The sequence below is a fragment of the Pseudophryne corroboree genome, chromosome 5 (assembly GCF_028390025.1).
Source record: "Pseudophryne corroboree isolate aPseCor3 chromosome 5, aPseCor3.hap2, whole genome shotgun sequence".
NCBI classification, from domain to species: domain Eukaryota; kingdom Metazoa; phylum Chordata; class Amphibia; order Anura; family Myobatrachidae; genus Pseudophryne; species Pseudophryne corroboree.
The window spans coordinates 106721091-106741587 of NC_086448.1; the positions used below are offsets into that span (position 1 = coordinate 106721091).

At 43.4% G+C, this 20497-nt stretch overlaps 1 protein-coding gene and 1 pseudogene across 6 annotated transcripts in view; both read left to right on the plus strand.

Moving 5' to 3' along the window:
• The window catches only part of CACNB2 (calcium voltage-gated channel auxiliary subunit beta 2), a 570712-nt gene that overhangs the window by 509956 nt on the left and 40259 nt on the right, over nucleotides 1-20497 (plus strand). For all 6 annotated transcript variants that reach the window (XM_063921543.1, XM_063921545.1, XM_063921546.1 and 3 more), the window contains one exon: nucleotides 19525-19647. In XM_063921543.1, coding sequence (XP_063777613.1) covers nucleotides 19525-19647 — 123 coding nt within the window. The remainder of the gene's footprint in view (nucleotides 1-19524; nucleotides 19648-20497) is intronic.
• LOC134931404 (5S ribosomal RNA) lies at nucleotides 7981-8099 on the plus strand (annotated as a pseudogene).

Below are 20497 nucleotides of genomic sequence, written 5' to 3' on the forward strand. Positions count from 1 at the left end.
TGGCAGATGGAGGGGCAGGGTCACGCTTACCTTCTCTTAGGCTGGGTATATATATAGCATCTGGCACATATACCTGCCAAACGGCCATTGCACCAATCGAGCAGCCGGGTCTGGGAAGCATACACATTTACCGATTGGCCGCTCAATGTGTCTGTGCTGACATTACTACTGGGCAGGCATTTGAATTTGCATATCCAATTAAGAAGTCAATCTCTGGCGGTCCCTGCAGCAAGTTTACAGGTGGTTGGCGGGTCTGCGTATACTCAGACAGGTGTGGTGATATGTCTGTAGATATATATCAGCTGTGATGCAAGGCCGAAGCGATATGTCTGTGAACAGACAGATATGGGCCCTCATTCCGAGTTGTTCGCTCGGTATTTTTCATCGCATCGCAATGAAAATCCGCTTAGTACGCATGCGCAATGTTCGCACTGCGACTGCGCCAAGTAACTTTGCTATGTAGAAAGTAATTTTACTCACGGCTTTTTCATCGCTCCGGCGATCGTAATGTGATTGACAGGAAATGGGTGTTACTGGGCGGAAACACGGCGTTTCAGGGGCGTGTGGCTGAAAACGCTACCGTTTCCGGAAAAAACGCAGGAGTGGCCGGAGAAACGGTGGGAGTGCCTGTGCGAACGCTGGGTGTGTTTGTGACGTCAACCAGGAACGACAAGCACTGAACTGATCGCACAGGCAGAGTAAGTCTGAAGCTACTCTGAAACTGCTAAGTAGTTAGTAATCGCAATATTGCGAATACATCGGTCGCAATTTTAAGAAGCTAAGATTCACTCCCAGTAGGCGGCGGCTTAGCGTGTGTAACTCTGCTAAATTCGCCTTGCGACCGATCAACTCGGAATGAGGGCCCTGGTGTACACCCCCGCCGATCCGCAAGTGATATATTGTTCGTTCAATAGAACTGGCGATATATCGACCATTGTGTCTAGCGCAGCGCTAGTAATTGAATTCTATGGGGGAGATGTATCAAACTTCCTAGAGAGCCATTTTGTTCAAGTCCACCTCCTATGTCTTGTAAGCTCTTGTATACAGAGTAAACTCCTGGGGGTACATTTACTAAGATGGGAGTTCTATTCAAGATGGAATGTTGCCCATAGCAACCAATCAGATTCTACTTCTTATTTATCTAGTACCTTCTAGAAGATAATACCTGGAATCTGATTGGTTGCTATGGGCAACATCCCATCTTGAATAGAACTCCCACCTTAGTAAATTTACCCCCTGGGGTAAATTTACTAAGGGACGATTTTCTGTTTTTGAGGTGATTGTGAGGTTATTTGGTGGTGATTTTGACAATCAAGTATTTGCTGAAGGCAAAACCAACTCAAAATTCCTTAAAAATTGCCTTTTAGTAAATGTACCTCCTGATCTCTTTAATTTCTCTCAGTATTTTATATTCATTAAGCCCTACGAGGTTCATTTGCTAATATAAAGCGTCAACTGAACAGCAGCCAAACACAAATCCATTTTTATCTACCCACGGCAAGTTAGACAATGAAAACAAGTGTGTGACTGATCATTATGGATAAGTGCAAAAATATTACTCGTGATTGCAATGTGTTTATTACGTCCTATATATACAGTACGACTGCAGTAGTACGTAGACACCACATGTATTGTACTGACTTTATTGTATATCTATGTTACAGTAAAGGCCACAGCTAGACTGCCTGTAAACATATATGTGGCAGAATATGACGGGATTCATGACGTACAAGGCATAGGCTGCTGAAATAGTAGCCGGCGCGTGGTTGTGAAACGTAGTACAGGTTATAGCAGTTGGAATTCATATACAATTAATACAAGCCTGGCATTCAGTCCCAGGGGGCTTTGCTGGTGGAGTGTCATGTACTGTACTAGATTCCTCTCTTCTCCCACTAAGTTGCCTTGTCAGAGTTCAGCACTTCCTAATTTGGTAGGGCTGATCATGTTTTTAAGCTTCATGTTAGGAAAGGCTTCCTTTAGAGATGGATGTTCTACTGTATTCCTGTAATGCTACAACATACCTCACAAGGACAGCCATGTGCAAATCCCACCTCAATTTATTACTCTGTCTTTTGATTGCGTATGTACAAGTGCTGAGGGAATATAGTAAACACAGGCATATAGCTATCCATACACATACAGTTTGTGTTTAGAAATGTTCTCCCAGATTTGTGTGACCTGTGTTCTCTCACAGATGTTCTTCTCTAAATTTAGCAGGGAATACTTTCTATTTTAGCTATTTGTTACATGAACGTTTCAAGAAGAGTTAGTAAAAAAATAACCAGAATGCCCCCTCCATGTCTGATTGGTGTGCTAGGATAGACCAGTATTATGTGATGGACGATCTTATTTCCTCCTTGACTTCTCAAAATCAGAATTTCACTGCTACTTGGTACCTACCCCTGGTTGGTCTATAAAGAAACAGATCATTACAAATCCCTGAGGGGTATGGGTCATTAGGTCGACCACACTTAGGTAGAAAGTCATTAGGTCGTCCACTGTTGATCGACATTCATTAGGTCGACGTGGTCACTAGGTCGACATGAGTTTGTTTTCCTTTTTTGGGGGCTGTTTTCTTCGTAGAGTGATGGGGGAACCCCAATTAGTGCACCTTGTCCCCTCGCATGGCTCACGCTGGCAAGGTTCCTCGCCCAATCGTAGTCCACGTGGATTGTAAAGCATGAAAAAGTTACTTTTTTTTTAAAATGTATTGAAAAACTCATGTCGACCTTTTTCCAAGTCGACCTAACGCATGTAGACCAATAGTGGTCGACCTAAGTATTGTCGACCTAATGACCGTATCCCTTGCAAGCTCGCTCCCTTTCTCATTTTTCACTTTTTCTTTTTCCCTTTATTCAACAGAGTGTAAATTATATTTATCCTGGAGCTGCGAAACTCTCTTTTTGTTCTGTCTTCTTCCTCTTCTTCTACTTCTTAGCTTTTCTTTTCTTTTCTCTCTTTCTCGTTATGGTTCTATGTTGCATCTCCTGCTTGGTTTTGCTGCAGTACTTGTATGACAGTTTGTTTGTTTTCCCATCAATAGAATGATACTTATTTTATTGGGACATAAAGCTTTGATATGATGTCATGATTTTTATGTGCAATGCAGTGAATTTATTTTATGTCGTTTTTCTTTCTGTTACTGACGAATTTTTGTAAAATACGCAATAAAATTATTTGCAAAAAAAAAAAAAACAAGAATGTGTTTATTACCAAGCATCCCATATCATAAATATAAAAAAAAGGTTGTTTCCATAATTGGGATCTCTGGGTTTCATAGGCTTTTACTTGATGTATAGCAATACCTTAGCGTTATTGGAAGCTCAGTGGGTTTATTGTTATATGTAATGGATTAATAAACCTGTGCCATATTTATCAAAAACTGTTGTACATTAACTTAAAATATGTGCTGTAACCGATAGTAACCAGCCAGATTATAATACAGGTAGAGTATCCCATATCCAAATATCCGAAATACGGAATATTCCGAAATACGGACTTTTCGAGTGAGAGTGAGATAGTGAAACTTTTCTTTTTTTATGGCTCAATGTACACAAACTTTGCTTAATACACACAGTTATTAAAAATATTGTACTAATTGACCTTCAGGCTGTGTGTATAAGGTGTATATGAAACATACATGAATTGTGTGAATGTAGACACACTTTGTTTAATGCACAAAGTTATAAAAAATATTGGCTAAAATGACCTTCATGCTGTGTGTATAAGGTGTATATAAAACATAAATGCATTCTGTGCTTAGATTTAGGTCCCATCACCATGATATCTCATTATGGTATCTAATTATTCCAAAATACGGAAAAATCCCATATCCAAAATACCTCTGGTCCCAAGCATTTTGGATAAGGGATACTCAACCTGTATCACATTTGAAGGCTTGGGCACGGTGTACAGTGTTAAGGGGGGTACACACGTACCTATGTGTGCTGAGCAATCTAGCACAGAACGCTCAGCCAGTGTTGGACTGGGGCATGTAGGGCCCACCGGGGGAATGCAGTGGTAGGGTTCCATGTTTAGGGGTGTGGCCAGTCTGCAGAGAGGGTGTGGCATACCACCTCATTGGTTTGACTAACCATTTAGAGAGTGCAACATCTGGGCCCCTTCATAAATATATACAGTAAATTCAGCTGCTGCATGCATGATAATGTACCAGATTAATAACAGCAAGGCAATGTCGAAAATAGACCATAGTCCAGTATAAGATTTCATATGTATAATGTATATTTCAAGTGCACAGTCTGGAACCTGATCCTTAGAGCAGGAGGAGGGCCCCCCAGGCAGAGGGGCCCACCAGTGGTTTCCCCTGTACCCCTGTGGGCCAGTCTAAGCCTGCACTCAGCACACATCTCTCCCCCCCGCTCAGCACACAGTGAGGGGAGGACGGGACGGGCAGGACGCTCACTTCACCCAGCGGTGAAGTGAGCAATGTAACTAGATTGTACCTGCATGCAGGCCAATCTAGAACCGGTGATAGCGTATTGCTATTGCTATGGGGCATACACACGGAGAGATCCGTGCTTAATTTCTAAGCAATCTAGTCAGATTGCTTAAAATGTAAGCACATCTGGCTACGTGTGTACCCCACTTTACAGTGATTAGCTTTGCTGCCTTACATCACTGAGGACATGGGTTCCAATTTACTACCAGAGATCTATCTGTGTGGAGTTTGTATGTTATCCCTGTGTTTGCATGGGCTTCTGCATGGTGCTCCGGTTTTCCTCTCACAATTCAAAAAAATGCACTGGTAGGTTATTAGCCTTGGGGGAAATTTATCAAAGCTTGGAGAGATATAAAGTGTAGAGAGACAAAGTACGAACCAATCAGCTCCTGTTATTTTTCAAATGCATCCTGTAATATGGTAGCTAGCTCATTGGTTAGTACTTTATCTCTCTCCAAACTTTGATAAATCTTCCTTTGGCGTCTCTGGAAGTGTGTACATGTGATAGGGATATATATCGTAAACTCTGCTGGGGCATGGACTGTTGAATATTTCTATATATTCCCTGTTAAGCACGGTGTAATATATGTGTGCTACTGTACATATACAGTATAACTGTTTATAAATAATCCAACCTCATTGGTTGCCATGGGTTGCGATTTTGTCCTATAAGAAAAGTACAAACCCTTGCATCTCTTGGTCCATACATTGTATATACCAATTAGAGGAAACCTGATACATTTTATGAGTGGCCCTCTAATCATCCAAAGGGCCACACATCCCTAGTCTTGGTGATAAGCTAAAACAACACATTTAATAAAATAAGGAGACACCTGTCTGTAATACCGCATCAGCAGGCACGCTGCTACAACAAACAAATCTGGCAATAATGCAGGTACGAGCTGGAGGATGCAGATGAAGACTCGTATGTCTGCCTGTTGCCATCACGGGTATATCATATGTTATATTCATGTTATTGTAGTATGATGGCCAGTGGTGCAAGTAGAAAAAAAATCTCAGTGGCACTGAGGGCCACAAAAGGGCAAGGCCACATTCCACAAGGGGCGTGGCCACCGGAAATGGGAACATTCCTTTGCATTCCAAATGCACCTTACCTATATGGTGGTTTCTCACAATGGAGAACCTCTGAAGAAATGTGTGCTCCCTGGTCAGACAGCGTCTTCGGTCAGTATTCACTATTCATTTAGGAAATCACATGGTCTGGAGGATGCCGGTTTGTGTAGGAATATAACCAAAGTCATTGTCATACAACAGAGGTTTAATCAGAGTCGTGCTACCTGGTGGCTGACAATACTTCTGTCTTACATTACCATGCTTACCTACCCTCCCAGAAGTTGCAGGAGACTCCCAATTTTTTGGGTCCTCCCCCGCACCCACTGGAATAGTAGGCAGATCTCACGCGTCCTGCCCACTTCCTAACAAAGTGGGCAGGATGGGGAGATAATACGGGCAATCTCGGGTCCGTATTGAGGGGCAGGGCTAACATTATGGAAATCTCTATTGATGTGTAGAGCTGGTCCCGCCCCCAAAGCTTTCATCAGCATCTCTTCTATGGATTTCTCTTGGAGTAGATTTATGGGCCCTACGCACTTGCCGATGTGTGTGGCCGATATGAACGATCTCGTTCAGTAATGAACGATAAGTCGTTCATATTGCTCAGTGTGTATGCACCAACGATGAACGATGCGCGTCCCTGCTGTCGTTCATTGTTGGTTTTCCCTCGTTCTGCATAGCAGGCCAATTTGGACGATGGTCGTTAATCGTTGAAATCTACCATCGTCCAAATCGGAAATGTCGGCAAGTGTGTAGGGCCCATAAGAATGTTAGCAAGTATGCATTAGCCAGACATCTACCCTACAGCTACAAATGTTATCCGACTTTATTATCATTGTTTGTTTCATACATCTCTTAGATTGTAAGCTTATCTGAGACGCGCCATCATTATTTGATGTTTCATGTTATTGTATGATTGCACCCTTGATGCGTTCACACGCGAGTTTATAGCTGAGCGAGAACACATCTGTAGGGGAAGTGTAAGTAAGCCATGGCTTTCTAGCTGACAGGGGCAGATTGACTTAAGACCAGGCCAGAACCCACACGGTCCCGGCCTCAAAGCCACAGTGTGTTAATTGACAGAGACATTGATTCTGCTTGCAGCCTATGGAGGTGTGAGCAAACTCAGCCTACCGTTAATGGCCAAATGCACTGTTCAATTTAATCTTCCCCTTACTACGTGCTAACTACTGCTGGTACATGTCCTATCAACAATGGTACCTGTCCTATTAACTCTGGTCAACTCTGGTACCTGTCCTATTAACTCTGGTCAACTCTGGTACCTGTCCTATTAACTCTGGTACATGTCCTATCAACTCTGGTACCTGTCCTATAAACTCTGATACCTGTCCTATCAACTCTGGCACATGTCCTAATAACTCTGGTACATGTCCTATTAACTCTGGTACATGTCCTATTATCTCTGGTACCTGTCCTAATAACTCTGGTACATTTCCTATTATCTCTGGTACCTGTCCAATCAACTCTGGTACATGTCCTAATAACTCTGGTACATTTCCTAATAACTCTGGTACATGTCCTATTAACTCTGGTACCTGTCCTATTAACTCTGGTACATGTCCTAATAACTCTGGTACATGTCCTATTAACTCTGGGACATGTCCTATTAACTCTGGTACCTGTCCTATTAACTCTGGTACATGTCCTAGTAACTCTGGTACATGTCCTAGTAACTAGTAACTCTGGTACATGTCCTAGTAACTCTGGTACATGTCCTAGTAACTCTGGTACATGTCCTAGTAACTAGTAACTCTGGTACATGTCCTATTAACTCTGGTACATATCCTAGTAGCTTGTAACTCTGGTACATGTCCTAGTAACTCTGGTACATGTCCTAGTAACTCTGGTACATGTCCTATTAACTCTGGTACATGTCCTATTAACTCTGGTACATGTCCTATTATCTCCGGTACATGTCCTAGTAACGTTGGTACATGTCCTAGTAACTCTAGTGTCAGGTTGATGTGTCTGGTGGCTTTGAATTTTGAATATTTATAAAGGAGTTATTTCTTGCACATTGGATATCAATATCCTTATAATTTTTCTATAAATCCTCACTACTACAAATTTAGTTCATTCTCAAGGGACACTCATCCTTGATTCACGGGCTGAATACTGGGGTTTTCCCGCTATATTTGACCCCTTTCTAATAGGGACGGCAGATCCGGTCTATACTTTCTTCTAACCTTTTTTTGTAAGGCACGCATGTCAAACGCATAAGCATCCAGCTGTTGTGAAACTACAAGTACCAGCATGCTTTACCAGCTGATCAGTGGGACTTGTAGTTTCACAACAGCTGGAGGGCCATGAGTTTGATATGCCTGCTCTAAGGTCTATAATTACTGCTTTGCAAGCACAATATATTTCTAGCACCTCTTGGAGTGCAGGTGGACTTTCATCAGTGATCCCTGAGTCTTCATAAGGTAGACTACTACCATACCACACTGTCAATGCCCAATACCGTTCGATCTTGGAAGCTAAGCAGTGTTGGGCTTGGTTAGTATCTGGATGGGAGACCTTTTGGGAATACCAAGTGTTGTAGGAATTGGGGTATCATCTGACTCTGTGCCTAACACTGACAGCAGATCCACCCTCTTTAATTGCCTTCCAACCTCTATTTCATTTATTATCAGTTATTTTGCCACTTAGACACCACATGTTTAGGTATAACAATATGTAATAGAGTTTAGCTGGAGACGGACCAGGCCAGGGGTCTTTTGTGAAATATCCTTTCATGTGATTATATAGACACTACATTTGTACCATGGGGGTCATTCCGACCCGATCGCAGCGTGCTTGCGTTTACACAGCTGCGACCGGGTCACTACTGCGCACGCGCGGCGTTGCCCGGCGACCGCCGTCGCCAGGCAATGATGCTGTCTACGAAGAAAGTGGTCGCAGCGGCGAATGCAAGAAGATTGACTGCAGGAAAGCATTCCAGGGTGGCAACTCACTGTTTGGAGCCGTTTTCGGGGAGAGGTAAGGAAAATGCAGGCGTGTCCAGGCGAGCGGAGGGCAGATGTCTGATGTCAAAGCCGTGCCTATCATCGCTGGATCCGTCGCACATGGTAAGTACAGTTTGTCCAGGGCTGGTCTTGTTTTGCAGGAAACTTTTTTTTAGCATAGCAGGGCTGCACAAGCGTTCGCAGCCCTGCTTTGCTAAAATACACTCCCCCATAGGCGGAGATTAGTTTATCGCACCAGCAGCAAAAAGTTGCTTGGTGCGATCAACTCGGAATGAGGGCCCATGTGTAAATCAGATGTATATGTTACAATCCGTTATAATCAGAATAACCACACTGACCCCTTTTATATTATCTCTATAAGCATTGTATAGAGATATTTCTTTCTTCCTTTTTTATTTCATAAGTATATTTTTACACATGATATCTAATAAAAGTTAAATTTTAAGATTATTATTTTCATTATAGTATTCAAGTCAAGCGTGCGCCCAAAAAAGAATCTTCTTTCTTTTCTCTTCTTTCTTTTCTTCTAAACAACGTATTACTTTTACTAACTCTGAGTGCACCACCTAATATATAATTAAGGTATTGCTACCACAAGATTTGTTATTTAGGTTTGTAAATACAGAATTTCTATCACTGACGGGTTCTGCATCCAACTTACTTACTTTTACATGTCCTAATAACTCTGGTACATGTCCTATTAACTTTGGTACATGTCCTATTAACTCTGGTACACGTCCTATTAACTCTGGTACACGTCCTAGTAACTCTGGTACATGTCCTAGTAACTTTAGTACATGTCCTAGTAACTCTGGTACATGCCCTAGTAACTGTGGAACATGCGCTAGTAACTCTAGTACATGCAGGAGAAGAAAAAAACTCCCAGAGGTGGATTTTACTCCAGGCGCTGATTGGGGAGGTGCAACACAGCAGCTAAAACAAAAGGGGGTTGGTCAGACCCCCACGCCAATAAACACAATGCAAAAGAAAATTGAAGCGCTGATTGGTCACATATGAGAGAAGAAGGTCACATGAAAAAACACATATTTATTTAAATGATAAAAGGGAGTTAAAAATGTTAAAAAATGTTAAAAAACACAATGTGAATGGAATTGGAGAACACAATTGGGTGTTAATCTCGAAACAGCTGTGCCCCTCTCAGTCTCAGTGGCAATTAATGTGTAGAGTTCAAACCTGTTCCAAAAAACAGTCCCCTAGTAATAGACTCTGGGTTTCCCGTTAGTAATCCATCGTGTACAATATTTACCACCAGCAGTTGTCCAAGGTGTTTAAGCGGTTGGCATCCGCAGAAGCTTGTCCCTTGTATGGCTGTGTAAAGGTTCCACGGTGGAAAGATGTCCTTCTAACGGGGTCCGCAAATGGAGGCAATGGTGGGGACCTGGTCCAGGTAGAAATTCCTCAGGAGATTGAATTGTAGACAGTGGGCACGCACAGCAACAATCACCAACGCGTTTCGTTGCGTTCACGCAACTTTTTCAAGGTATTGACAGTGCTGCTAACCAGGGTTTTTATACCCTTAACAATATGGTTGCTCATTTGCATATGTGATTGACAGTGACCAAATCCTCTCATTATACGACCAAATAATGACAGACAAAGAATCTAAAATGTTGGATACTCAACACATAATTATTCATATATATAATATGCCTTAGTATTCATAGCATCAAACGTATTCAATTCTATAAGAGACAAATCACATGACTTGCATGATGCAATAAGGGGACGGGGTAGTATAAAACCCGGAGTGGGATATAGGGAAGCTCCTATTCAGGGCCGGCTCCAGGCCTACTAGCACCCTGAGCGAGAAAATTTAAAAGTGCCCCCCCCCCCTCCCCCATGCGCGCGCCGAAGGCGCGCGCTCCTGAAAAAGTGGGTGTGGCCTCCTGAAAAAGTGGGCGTGGTCTCGCCCCCCAGCAGTGCCAGCTACACATGACATGCCCTCCGGCAGTGCCAGCTACACGTGACATGACTCCCAGCAGTGCCAGCTACACATGATAGTGTTCACTTTTTAGGGCAGGTTGCTGATCACAGGGAGGGCACATTTTTAAGTTAGGTGGGCAAAATGATGTACATATTGTAATGCTTGTTGTACCCATTTCCACACGCTAAAGCATGGACAGTGCGCGCCGAAGGCGCGCAGCAAAAATTTAGGGGAGTTACTTCGTGGGGAAGGTGCGTAGCCACATTATAGTGGCAATTCACATTACACCACACAGTAGTGCAGCTAATACACATTGCACCAGGTAGAACCTCCTATAAGAGCACGTTAGACACATTGCGCCAGGTAGAGCACTGAGACACACTGCCCAGCCACAGACGCCTAGCGGGAACACTACATGATATGCCCCCCAGCAGTGCCAGCTACACATGACATGCCCCCCAGCAGTGGCAGCTACACGTGACATGCCCCCCATCAGTGCCAGCTACATAAATGGCCACACAGTTCCAGATGGATAAATGCCCCCACAGCGCAGATATGCCCCCACAGTGCCAGATACATTAATGCCCTCACAGTGCAAGATATGCCCCCACAGTGCAAGAAATGCCCCCACAGTGCAAGAAATGCCCCCACGGTGCCAGATACATAAATGCCCCCACGGTGCCAGATACATAATTGCCCCCACGGTGCCAGATACATAATTGCCCCCACGGTGCCAGATACATAAATGCCCCCACGGTGCCAGATACATAAATGCCCCCACGGTGCCAGATACATAAATGCCCCCACGGTGCCAGATACATAAATGCCCCCACGGTGCCAGATACATAAATGCCCCCACAGAGCCAGATATGCCCCCACAGAGCCAGATAAATGCCCCCACAGTGCCAGATAAATGCCCCCACAGTGCCAGATAAATGCCCCCACAGTGCCAGATAAATGCCCCCACAGTGCCAGATAAATACCCCCACAGTGCCAGATAAATACCCCCACAGTGCCAGATATGCCCCCACAGTGCCAGATATGCCCCCACAGTGCCAGATATGCCCCCACAGTGCCAGAAATGCCACCCACAGTGCCAGATATGCCACCCACAGTGCCAGATATGCCACCCACAGTGCCAGATATGCCACCCACAGTGCCAGATATGCCACCCACAGTGCCAGATATGCCACCCACAGTGCCAGATATGCCCCCACAGAACCAGATATGCCCCCACAGTGCCAGATATGCCCCCACAGTGCCAGAAATGCCCCCCACAGTGCCAGATATGCCACCCACAGAGCCAGATATGCCCGCACAGTGCCAGAAATGCCCCACAGTGCCAGATATGCCACCCACAGTGCCAGATATGCCACCCACAGTGCCAGATATGCCCCCACAGAGCCAGATATGCCCCCACAGTGCCAGATATGACCCCACAGTGCCAGATATGCCCCCACAGTGCCAGATATGCCCCCACAGTGCCAGAAATGCCCCCCACAGTGCCAGATATGCCACCCACAGAGCCAGATATGCCCCCACAGTGCCAGATATGCCCGCACAGTGCCAGAAATGCCCCCCACAGTGCCAGATATGCCACCCACAGTGCCAGATATGCCCCCACAGAACCAGATATGCCCCCACAGAGCCAGATATGCAATGCCCCCCACAGTGCCAGAAATGCCCCCCCCATAGCCAGAAATGCCCCCACAGTGCGGATCCCCCCAATACCTGCGGCGCTGCTGGGGAGGAGTACTGCTGCTGTCCGCCTGTCCGAGTGTGCTGGCGAGCGGGCGAGAGTGCTGGCGGGCGGGCGGGCGGCCGGCGAGTCAGAGTGAGCCTGGGTCCGGGTGGCCACTTGTGTGCACTATGGCGCCGGCGTCTGACGTCAGACACCGGCGCCGCGCAGCGCGCATAGCGCACAGTGCACACGGGCCAATGCTGCACACACAGGGCCGGCTCCAGCATCGAATATGGCGGCGCCAGCGCGCGGCGCCCATTAAGGGTGGCGCCCTGTGCGGCCGCTCTATTCGAACATGCCTAGAGCCGGCCCTGCTCCTATTAGTCCTTTAATAGTATAACTCAGGGTCTTGTCCATATATTGCACAGATTCAACCGGCCTGAATATAGACAGGTGAAAATTAGTCTCTTAATGAGAGACCTACACCTATCATATAGGCGGCGCGTCATTAATCCGCGACAGAGAGTCCGGGCGACGGCATGTGAGCATCCCCACAGGGCGCGTCACTAGCCGCCGCATCCGGTTCAATGACGCGCTCGTCGAGTCCAGCCTACGTCAGTAGCTGTGCGCGGCAGAGAGTTGTATATCATCCAAACGCGACCACGATAACATGTGGGCGTGAGGGTTGCCATGGCAACGGACACCGCAGTGCGCGTCACCTAGGTAACACACACCACACTGCCCATCCCCACGGCAACCAAAGGTCCATATCAAAGGGACAGTTGTATGTTAATCAAAATACAAAGAATAGGTAAAGTAATCACGATCAGTGGATCGAGTTGAATCAATGAAATGGAAGAAGTGGACCAGGAGGTTCAATAAATGTAATGATAACTTCTATAACTTCTATAATGAGCGATAATTAATGATGTTAATGATAATATACATTGTAGAGTAACAAATTTGTCCATGTAAAATGGAAATTGATATATGTACATACATAGAATCAGGACATCAAAGGAATATAAATGGTGAAAATGAAAAAGTGAAAAAGAAAAAAGGGTATAGTAATGGATGTGTACATACATGAAGTATACACCCCTGTCAGGGGTGATTAGATATGAGCATACACAGACCAAAGACCTGTCTAAAAAGAGCAGGAGGAAAAGTCACAAGCTCATAGTACTGGATTCACTTCAACTTGTTCATTTAGACCAGAGGGATATATCGTGTTCAGCCTGAACAGCCAGTAAAGTTCTAGTTTACATAGTAATTTGTAACGATCACCACCTCTCTTGGTTTTCACAATATGTCCAATGGCTACTACACCAAGAAGACTGGGATCACTAACATGACAATCTCTAAAATGCCTAGAGACACTATGTGTTTGTGATTTGTTAATGATATTCCGACGGTGTTCCATGAAACGGACTTTGATGCTTCTCGTCGTCCGTCCCACATACCTTTTATTACAGGCACATGTCAGCAGATATATAACATAATTGGCATCACAATTCATGAAGTTAATCAGATTGTATTCCTCACCTCCCTCAACTGGAATCGATGTAATTTTCCTAGGGATGTGTTTACACGTGGTGCACCTGTTTGCACCACAACGATGGAAACCCGGGGGACGCACTGGTATCCATGATTCCCGTATCTCTCCCTCTATATCTGTTGGGGGAATTGTTTTGAGAAAGCTGGGTGCCAGGATATTTTTGAGAGAGCGTCCTTTTTTAAAAATAAAATTAGGTCTATTTGGCAGAGTTCCTCTAAGTAGTGTATCCTGATTAAGCATCCCAAAATTCCTACATATTATTCTCTTAATAGACATACTTTCACTGTTAAAGGTTGAGATGAAGGCTAGATCTTCCTGGTGAGCAGTGTGAGCATGGCTACTCTCCTGCCCTATTGGGGGTTGTTTCTTGTTAATTTTTGGTTTAAGAAGAGTGTCCCTATCTATATGTAGGACTTCTTGCATAGTTTTCTTTAACGGTGGCAGTGGGTAACCCCTTAATTGGAAAGCTTCAATCATTGAATTTGCTTGTTCCAAATACTTATTATCGTCCGTACAATTACGCCTCAAGCGTAAAAACTGCCCCCAAGGAATATTTTTCTTCCAAGGGGGGTAATGAGCGCTCTGGTAGTGCAGATAGGCATTGGTTGCGACTTCTTTGGTGAAATTGGAGGTGTGTATTTTACCATCCCTGGCTTCTAGTGTTATGTCCAAAAAATTAATAGTGTTAGGGTGATAGGAGTGAGTGAAACGAAGATTAAAGTGATTAGAGTTTAAACTAGTAACAAAGTGAAGTGCCGATGATAGATCCCCGTCCCAAATAATAAATAGATCATCTATATAGCGGCCATAGAGGACCAGATTCGCGCCAAAGTCCCCGCCCCACACATGGGTGTCCTCAGGCACCCATGTATAGGTTGGCGTAACTCGGCGCAAACCTGGTCCCCATGGCCGTACCCATCACCTGGAGATAATAAGTGTCCAAGAACATAAAATAATTGTGTTTGAGAATAAAAGAAATGGCATCCAACAAAAAGGTCTCGTGTCTCTCCGGAAGGTCACCATCAGCTCGCAATCTCTTTGCTATTGTATTACGGCCAAGGTCATGCGGGATATTGGTGTACAAACTTTGTACGTCAAGGGTCATGAATGCATAACTCTCTTTCCATGTCACACCTTGCAACTGTTGTAAAAAATGGGTGGTATCCTTGATATGGGACCTTAGCGTAGAGACACGAGGTTGGAGGCAGGAATCAACATAAAAGGACAGATTGGAGGATAAAGAACCTATACCCGAGATAATGGGGCGACCAGGAGGTGCAGTGAGTGATTTGTGTATCTTGGGAAGGTGATAAAAGATTGGAACCGTGCAGTGTTTAATAAACAAAAAATTTTATTCATCCTTGGAGATGACTCCATCGGCCAGGGCATCATCGAGTATGTGCTGAATCTCCCTAAGAAAGTTTTGTGTGGGATCAATATCAAGTTTCCTATAAAATGCAGTATCCTTTAATTGTCTATTAGCCTCATTAATATAATCCATTCTATTCTGCACTACCAGACCGCCCCCCTTGTCAGCCTCCCTAAATACCAGGGAAGTATCTTTAGTCAGGTCCCGTAATGCTTTACGCTCCCATTTATTTAGATTGATATGGGGCCTCTTGTTTTTAACTTTTCCCTGTTGACAGAGATTTCTGAAATCATTAAGGGTAGTCTTATAGAAACATTCTATCATTGGACTCTTATAGGAGAGGGGGTAGAACTCGGACTTGCGTCTGAAATTACTCCTATTGACATCAAACACTTTTCTTGGGACGTCAACTGGATTTTCAGAATTAACGTCTATTACTAGGGGACTGTTTTTTGGAACAGGTTTGAACTCTACACATTAATTCCCACTGAGACTGAGAGGGGCACAGCTGTTTCGAGATTAACACCCAATTGTGTTCTCCAATTCCTTTCACATTGTGTTTTTTTAACATTTTTAACTCCCTTTTATCATTTAAATAAATATGTGTTTTTTCATGTGACCTTCTCTCATATGTGACCAATCAGCGCTTCAATTTTCTTTTGCATTAACTCTAGTACATGTCCTATTAACTGTGGTACATGTCCTAGTTGATATGTGAAACACAATGGTGATATAGCACCAATAAAATATTAAGCACACGTCAGTACAATATTAAATAAGAGCATTGTGATTTATTAAAACTCCATAGACCAACTAATAAACACACAGATCCAATCGACTTAATGTGAATTAATTAAGCTCCGATGTGAACCACATATCTGTTGGACTGAAAATTGTGAACAATTTATGATAACAAGTGAGAATAATTTTCATCACACACTCTCCACCATACAGTAACACTGTGCTGATCTAAGTTAAAGAATATATTGGTGACGCTCCCTGAAGCTATCGCTATCATTGTATACCATAGGGCATCAGAGTTGTGACCTTGAATGGACACGATAAGGAGATACAGGGTGGTCATACTGTGGAGATATAAACCACAGCGCACAGACAGATGTGTGTGGGGGTATAGATTGGTCCATATCACACTGTGTCAGCATTTCGATGCTGAATTTTCTCTTAATTTGAATATATGTGAATTATTGCAGACGATCAGTGTATGCAAAGAATAAAACTCACATATGATTATACCGTGATAAAGCACAGCTTAGTGCTATATTTAATACAACACTGTCATCTGTTTACATATTATACATAGAGTGCATAGACACAGTGTGATTTATTTAAATCCCTGTGTAGATTATATATTGGCTGGACAGAAAGTTGGGGTAACCTGTAATAATAAGCGTGAACAATCTCTGTCACACACACACACTCCATTACACAGTGACATTGTACTGATGTAAGCAAGAGAAACACATCAGTGACACTTCCTGAAATAATTATTGTCGTTGGATACTAAAAGGCACTATAGTTAAGCTATAAGGTCCACCATAAAACTATCCATAATAAAAGGTGCATTATGAGTCAGTGATGCGCACACTGCAAGCACATTACCCGACAAGGATAGTGGTGGTACAATCAAACTATTCATAGGAGTTACTAACCTTGAGATACAAAAGTATCAATTAAATATGCTTAACAGCTGAAGATTGCAACAAATATTGTAACATTGTTCAAGACTATTCAAGTCAGTGAATAAGGAATTAAACACAGTGGCAAAGCTTTTTAATTCACTTTATTATATTTTTCACACAAACTAATACACGTGCACAATATTTAGCTTATGTTTTAATGAGAATAATAAAAGGTAAATTTTAATATCATTGGTCATCTATCATAAGGGTATTTGACCATTAGTTATTGATATAAGTCCGTGTGTGCCCATAACGGGGAATACTTTTTCTGTCTTGTTTTGTACGTTACGCCATTCCCAGGAGCACCTCCCTTATATAAGTATCTATATATACATATCAATGAAATTAAAGGGGAAAGGACATATATCCATATACAATAAAATCTAAATTAAATTAGAGGGTGTCAGTGCGACCTCTTTTTCTAGTGTACATGTCCTAGTAACTCTAGTACATGTCCTAATAACTCTGGTACATGCCCTAGTAACTCTGGTACATGCCTTAGTAAACCTAGTACATGCCCTAGTAACTCTGGTACGTGTCCTGGTAACTCTGGTACGTATCTTAGTAACTTGAGTACATGTCCTAGTAACTCGGTTACATGTCCTAGTAACTCTGGTACATGTCCTAGTAACTCTGGTACGTGTCCTAGTAACTCTGGTACATGTCCTAGTAACTCTGGTACGTGTCCTAGTAACTCTGGTACATGTCCTAGTAACTCTGGTACATGTCCTAGTAACTCTGGTACATGTCCTAGTAACTCTGGTACGTGTCCTAGTAACTCTGGTACATGTCCTAGTAACTCTGGTACATGTCCTAGTAACTCTGGTACATGTCCTAGTAACTCTGGTACATGCCCTAGTAACTCTGGTACGTGTCCTGGTAACTCTGGTACGTATCTTAGTAACTTGAGTACATGTCCTAGTAACTCGGTTACATGTCCTAGTAACTCTGGTACATGTCCTAGTAACTCTGGTACGTGTCCTAGTAACTCTGGTACATGTCCTAGTAACTCTGGTACGTGTCCTAGTAACTCTGGTACATGTCCTAGTAACTCTGGTACATGTCCTAGTAACTCTGGTACGTGTCCTAGTAACTCTGGTACATGTCCTAGTAACTCTGGTACATGTCCTAGTAACTCTGGTACATGTCCTAGTAACTCTGGTACATGCCCTAGTAACTCTGGTACGTGTCCTGGTAACTCTGGTACGTATCTTAGTAACTTGAGTACATGTCCTAGTAACTCTGTTACATGTCCTAGTAACTCTGGTACATGTCCTAGTAACTCTGGTACATGTTCTATTAACTCTGGTACGTGTCCTAGTAACTCTGGTACATGTCCTAGTAACTCTGGTACATGTCCTAGTAACTCTGGTACATGTCCAGGTAAATGTTTCCTTAATTTGTCACAAAAAACAAGAAAGAGGGGTGTTTGTTTTTTTCATTAAACAGTGGAAAGAATGACAGCCAGAATGTTTGTTCTGATTTGCAAAATTAATAAAATTATGTTAGCATTTTTGTGGGAACTAATTTTTTATTTTCACTCTTTGAGTGTAAATTGATTTGTATCATCGCACACCATCCACTGTGACACAATTTACATCCACATGGATCTCCCAACAGAGTGTATGATGCAAAATGTGCCATCGCACCTCAGTGGCCAGGGCATGACGACTTATGCAATCTTGTCACGCTGTGTTATGGCCACCATATCTCATTCTGGCTGGGCATCAGGGAGATTGGAAAACTCTTCAGGAGCCCGGGAGACCTTCTAATGTTTTGGGAGTCTCCTGGACATTTCGGCAGGGACTGGTTAACATAGCAATGTGCTTTTTCTGCTTTTATGTGTGAGTTTGTGTGTTTTTCAGACATTTGATGAACTGCGCCAGGCCTCCAGTACTGATTTATTAAATAGCTCCGACCTTGGGGGCCACCATTATCATAATAAAGCAGTTTTTTAGTGGGCAGTTGGCAGAATTATGGTTCATTTTTGGTAAAGAACAAAGGCTTATGGAGAAATATAGTTCGCTATACTGTACATCATCCTGTAAATAATGTATAATGGAGCACAATTTAAAACATGGTGTGACATCAAATAGTGAGGACAAAGTAAAAAAAATATAATTGTGCTTGGGAAAAATCCGGAAGCCATGAAAGGAAAGTGGAGTTTCATAAAGAGCCACCCTATGTTCTGTGTTTTAGTTAGAGTATCTGCCAGGCTGGCCCTGATCAGGGGGGAGTCTTCAGCGTGAATCGCGCGTCATTGGACCGCCCACTTGTGCACCGTAGCTGGTACCGTGTGAGCCGTTGCGGAGGTGTGCAGGGGGGAGGGGGGGAGTTGAGGGGGGGGGGATTTTCTGGATCCTCCTGGCCGTTCAGTAGGCAAGTATGCTTATAACCAGTGCAGGAAATGTCACTGATGATCCAATTTGAATGTACAGTATGTATCTCTGATTTCTTTTTCCTTAAGTATATAACAGCTACATATTGGAGATAATGTGCAATCAGGGAGATTGCTAGACTCCTCAGGGAGTCAGGGAGATTGCTGCTATTTCAGGGAGTATCCCTGACATTGAGGGATAGATGGTGAAGTATAAAGTGTAGTGCATTCATTATGTTTGCAAAGGCATCTGATCATTTCTTTGAGCCTACTAGGTCTTTCAGGAGATTTTGCCTACAGTAAGTTTCTTTCTGTTTATTAAAGAAACAGTTAAACCAACTGCATAATTAATATTCCCCTCTTCTAATTCTTAGGTCAAGCCTGTTGCGTTTGCTGTTCGGACGAATGTTTGCTACAGCACAGCTCACGATGATGAGGTTCCTGTTCCAGGAATGGCAGTTTCATTTGAGGCTAAAGATTTTTTGCACGTCAAAGAGGTAAGACTGTAATGTGAGAGTCAGCTGAAAAATGTAACCATACGTATAAATGGCGCATACAATTACATCTCATTGTGTTTTCTCTTCTATTGTATTTTTGCATAAGGTTTATCTTTTTTTTTTCTTTAAATTAAATACAATGTTTGCTCTTATTAGTTTTGCACGATGGCTTAATAAAGGATAATGACATAATTTTCTTTCAACAGCGCCGGCATAATGTGTCACTTGGGTCTGCAGTTACTGCAGGAAATTTGACAGCAATTTTTGCAGCTTTAATGTTTGTTTGACTTTTAGGAGATTTTTGCTGCGCCTTTTGCCCCAGTCGCATCTGCCTCTTTACGCTAATCCAGCATCCGATATTCTAACAACTGAGTTGCCCACTTGCAGCATCATATGTCATTTCCATCGGTTGCACCAGCGTAACTTGCGTCAGCCCTTTGGCAGAATCTCCGGCTGAGAATGCTCCTATGTGAGCTGTTGTGCGGTAACAGCCCCACGTCAGCTTCGCTCCCCCATGTTCCATCTCAGGAACGCCAACTAAACTTCTCAGACAATGCGTCTAGTTCTGTGCTGCGTCTCTGTGCGCAGACTATCGGGACACTGACAACACATTGTCCGTTTGCGCGCAATATCGTCCACCTCTGAATCAGGCCCCATATCTATCTATCTTTCTATTAACCATATATATCATACTTGCTTACTATCCGGAATCCTGCGGGAGACACCTGATTTTTTGGGTAATCTCCCGCGCACCCGGAAGAGTAGTATGATATATAGGGAAGTGAAGTGAGCAGAATGGGGAGAATAACACTGGGAATCTGCGGTCAGCGTGAAGGGGTTGGGGCCTAAT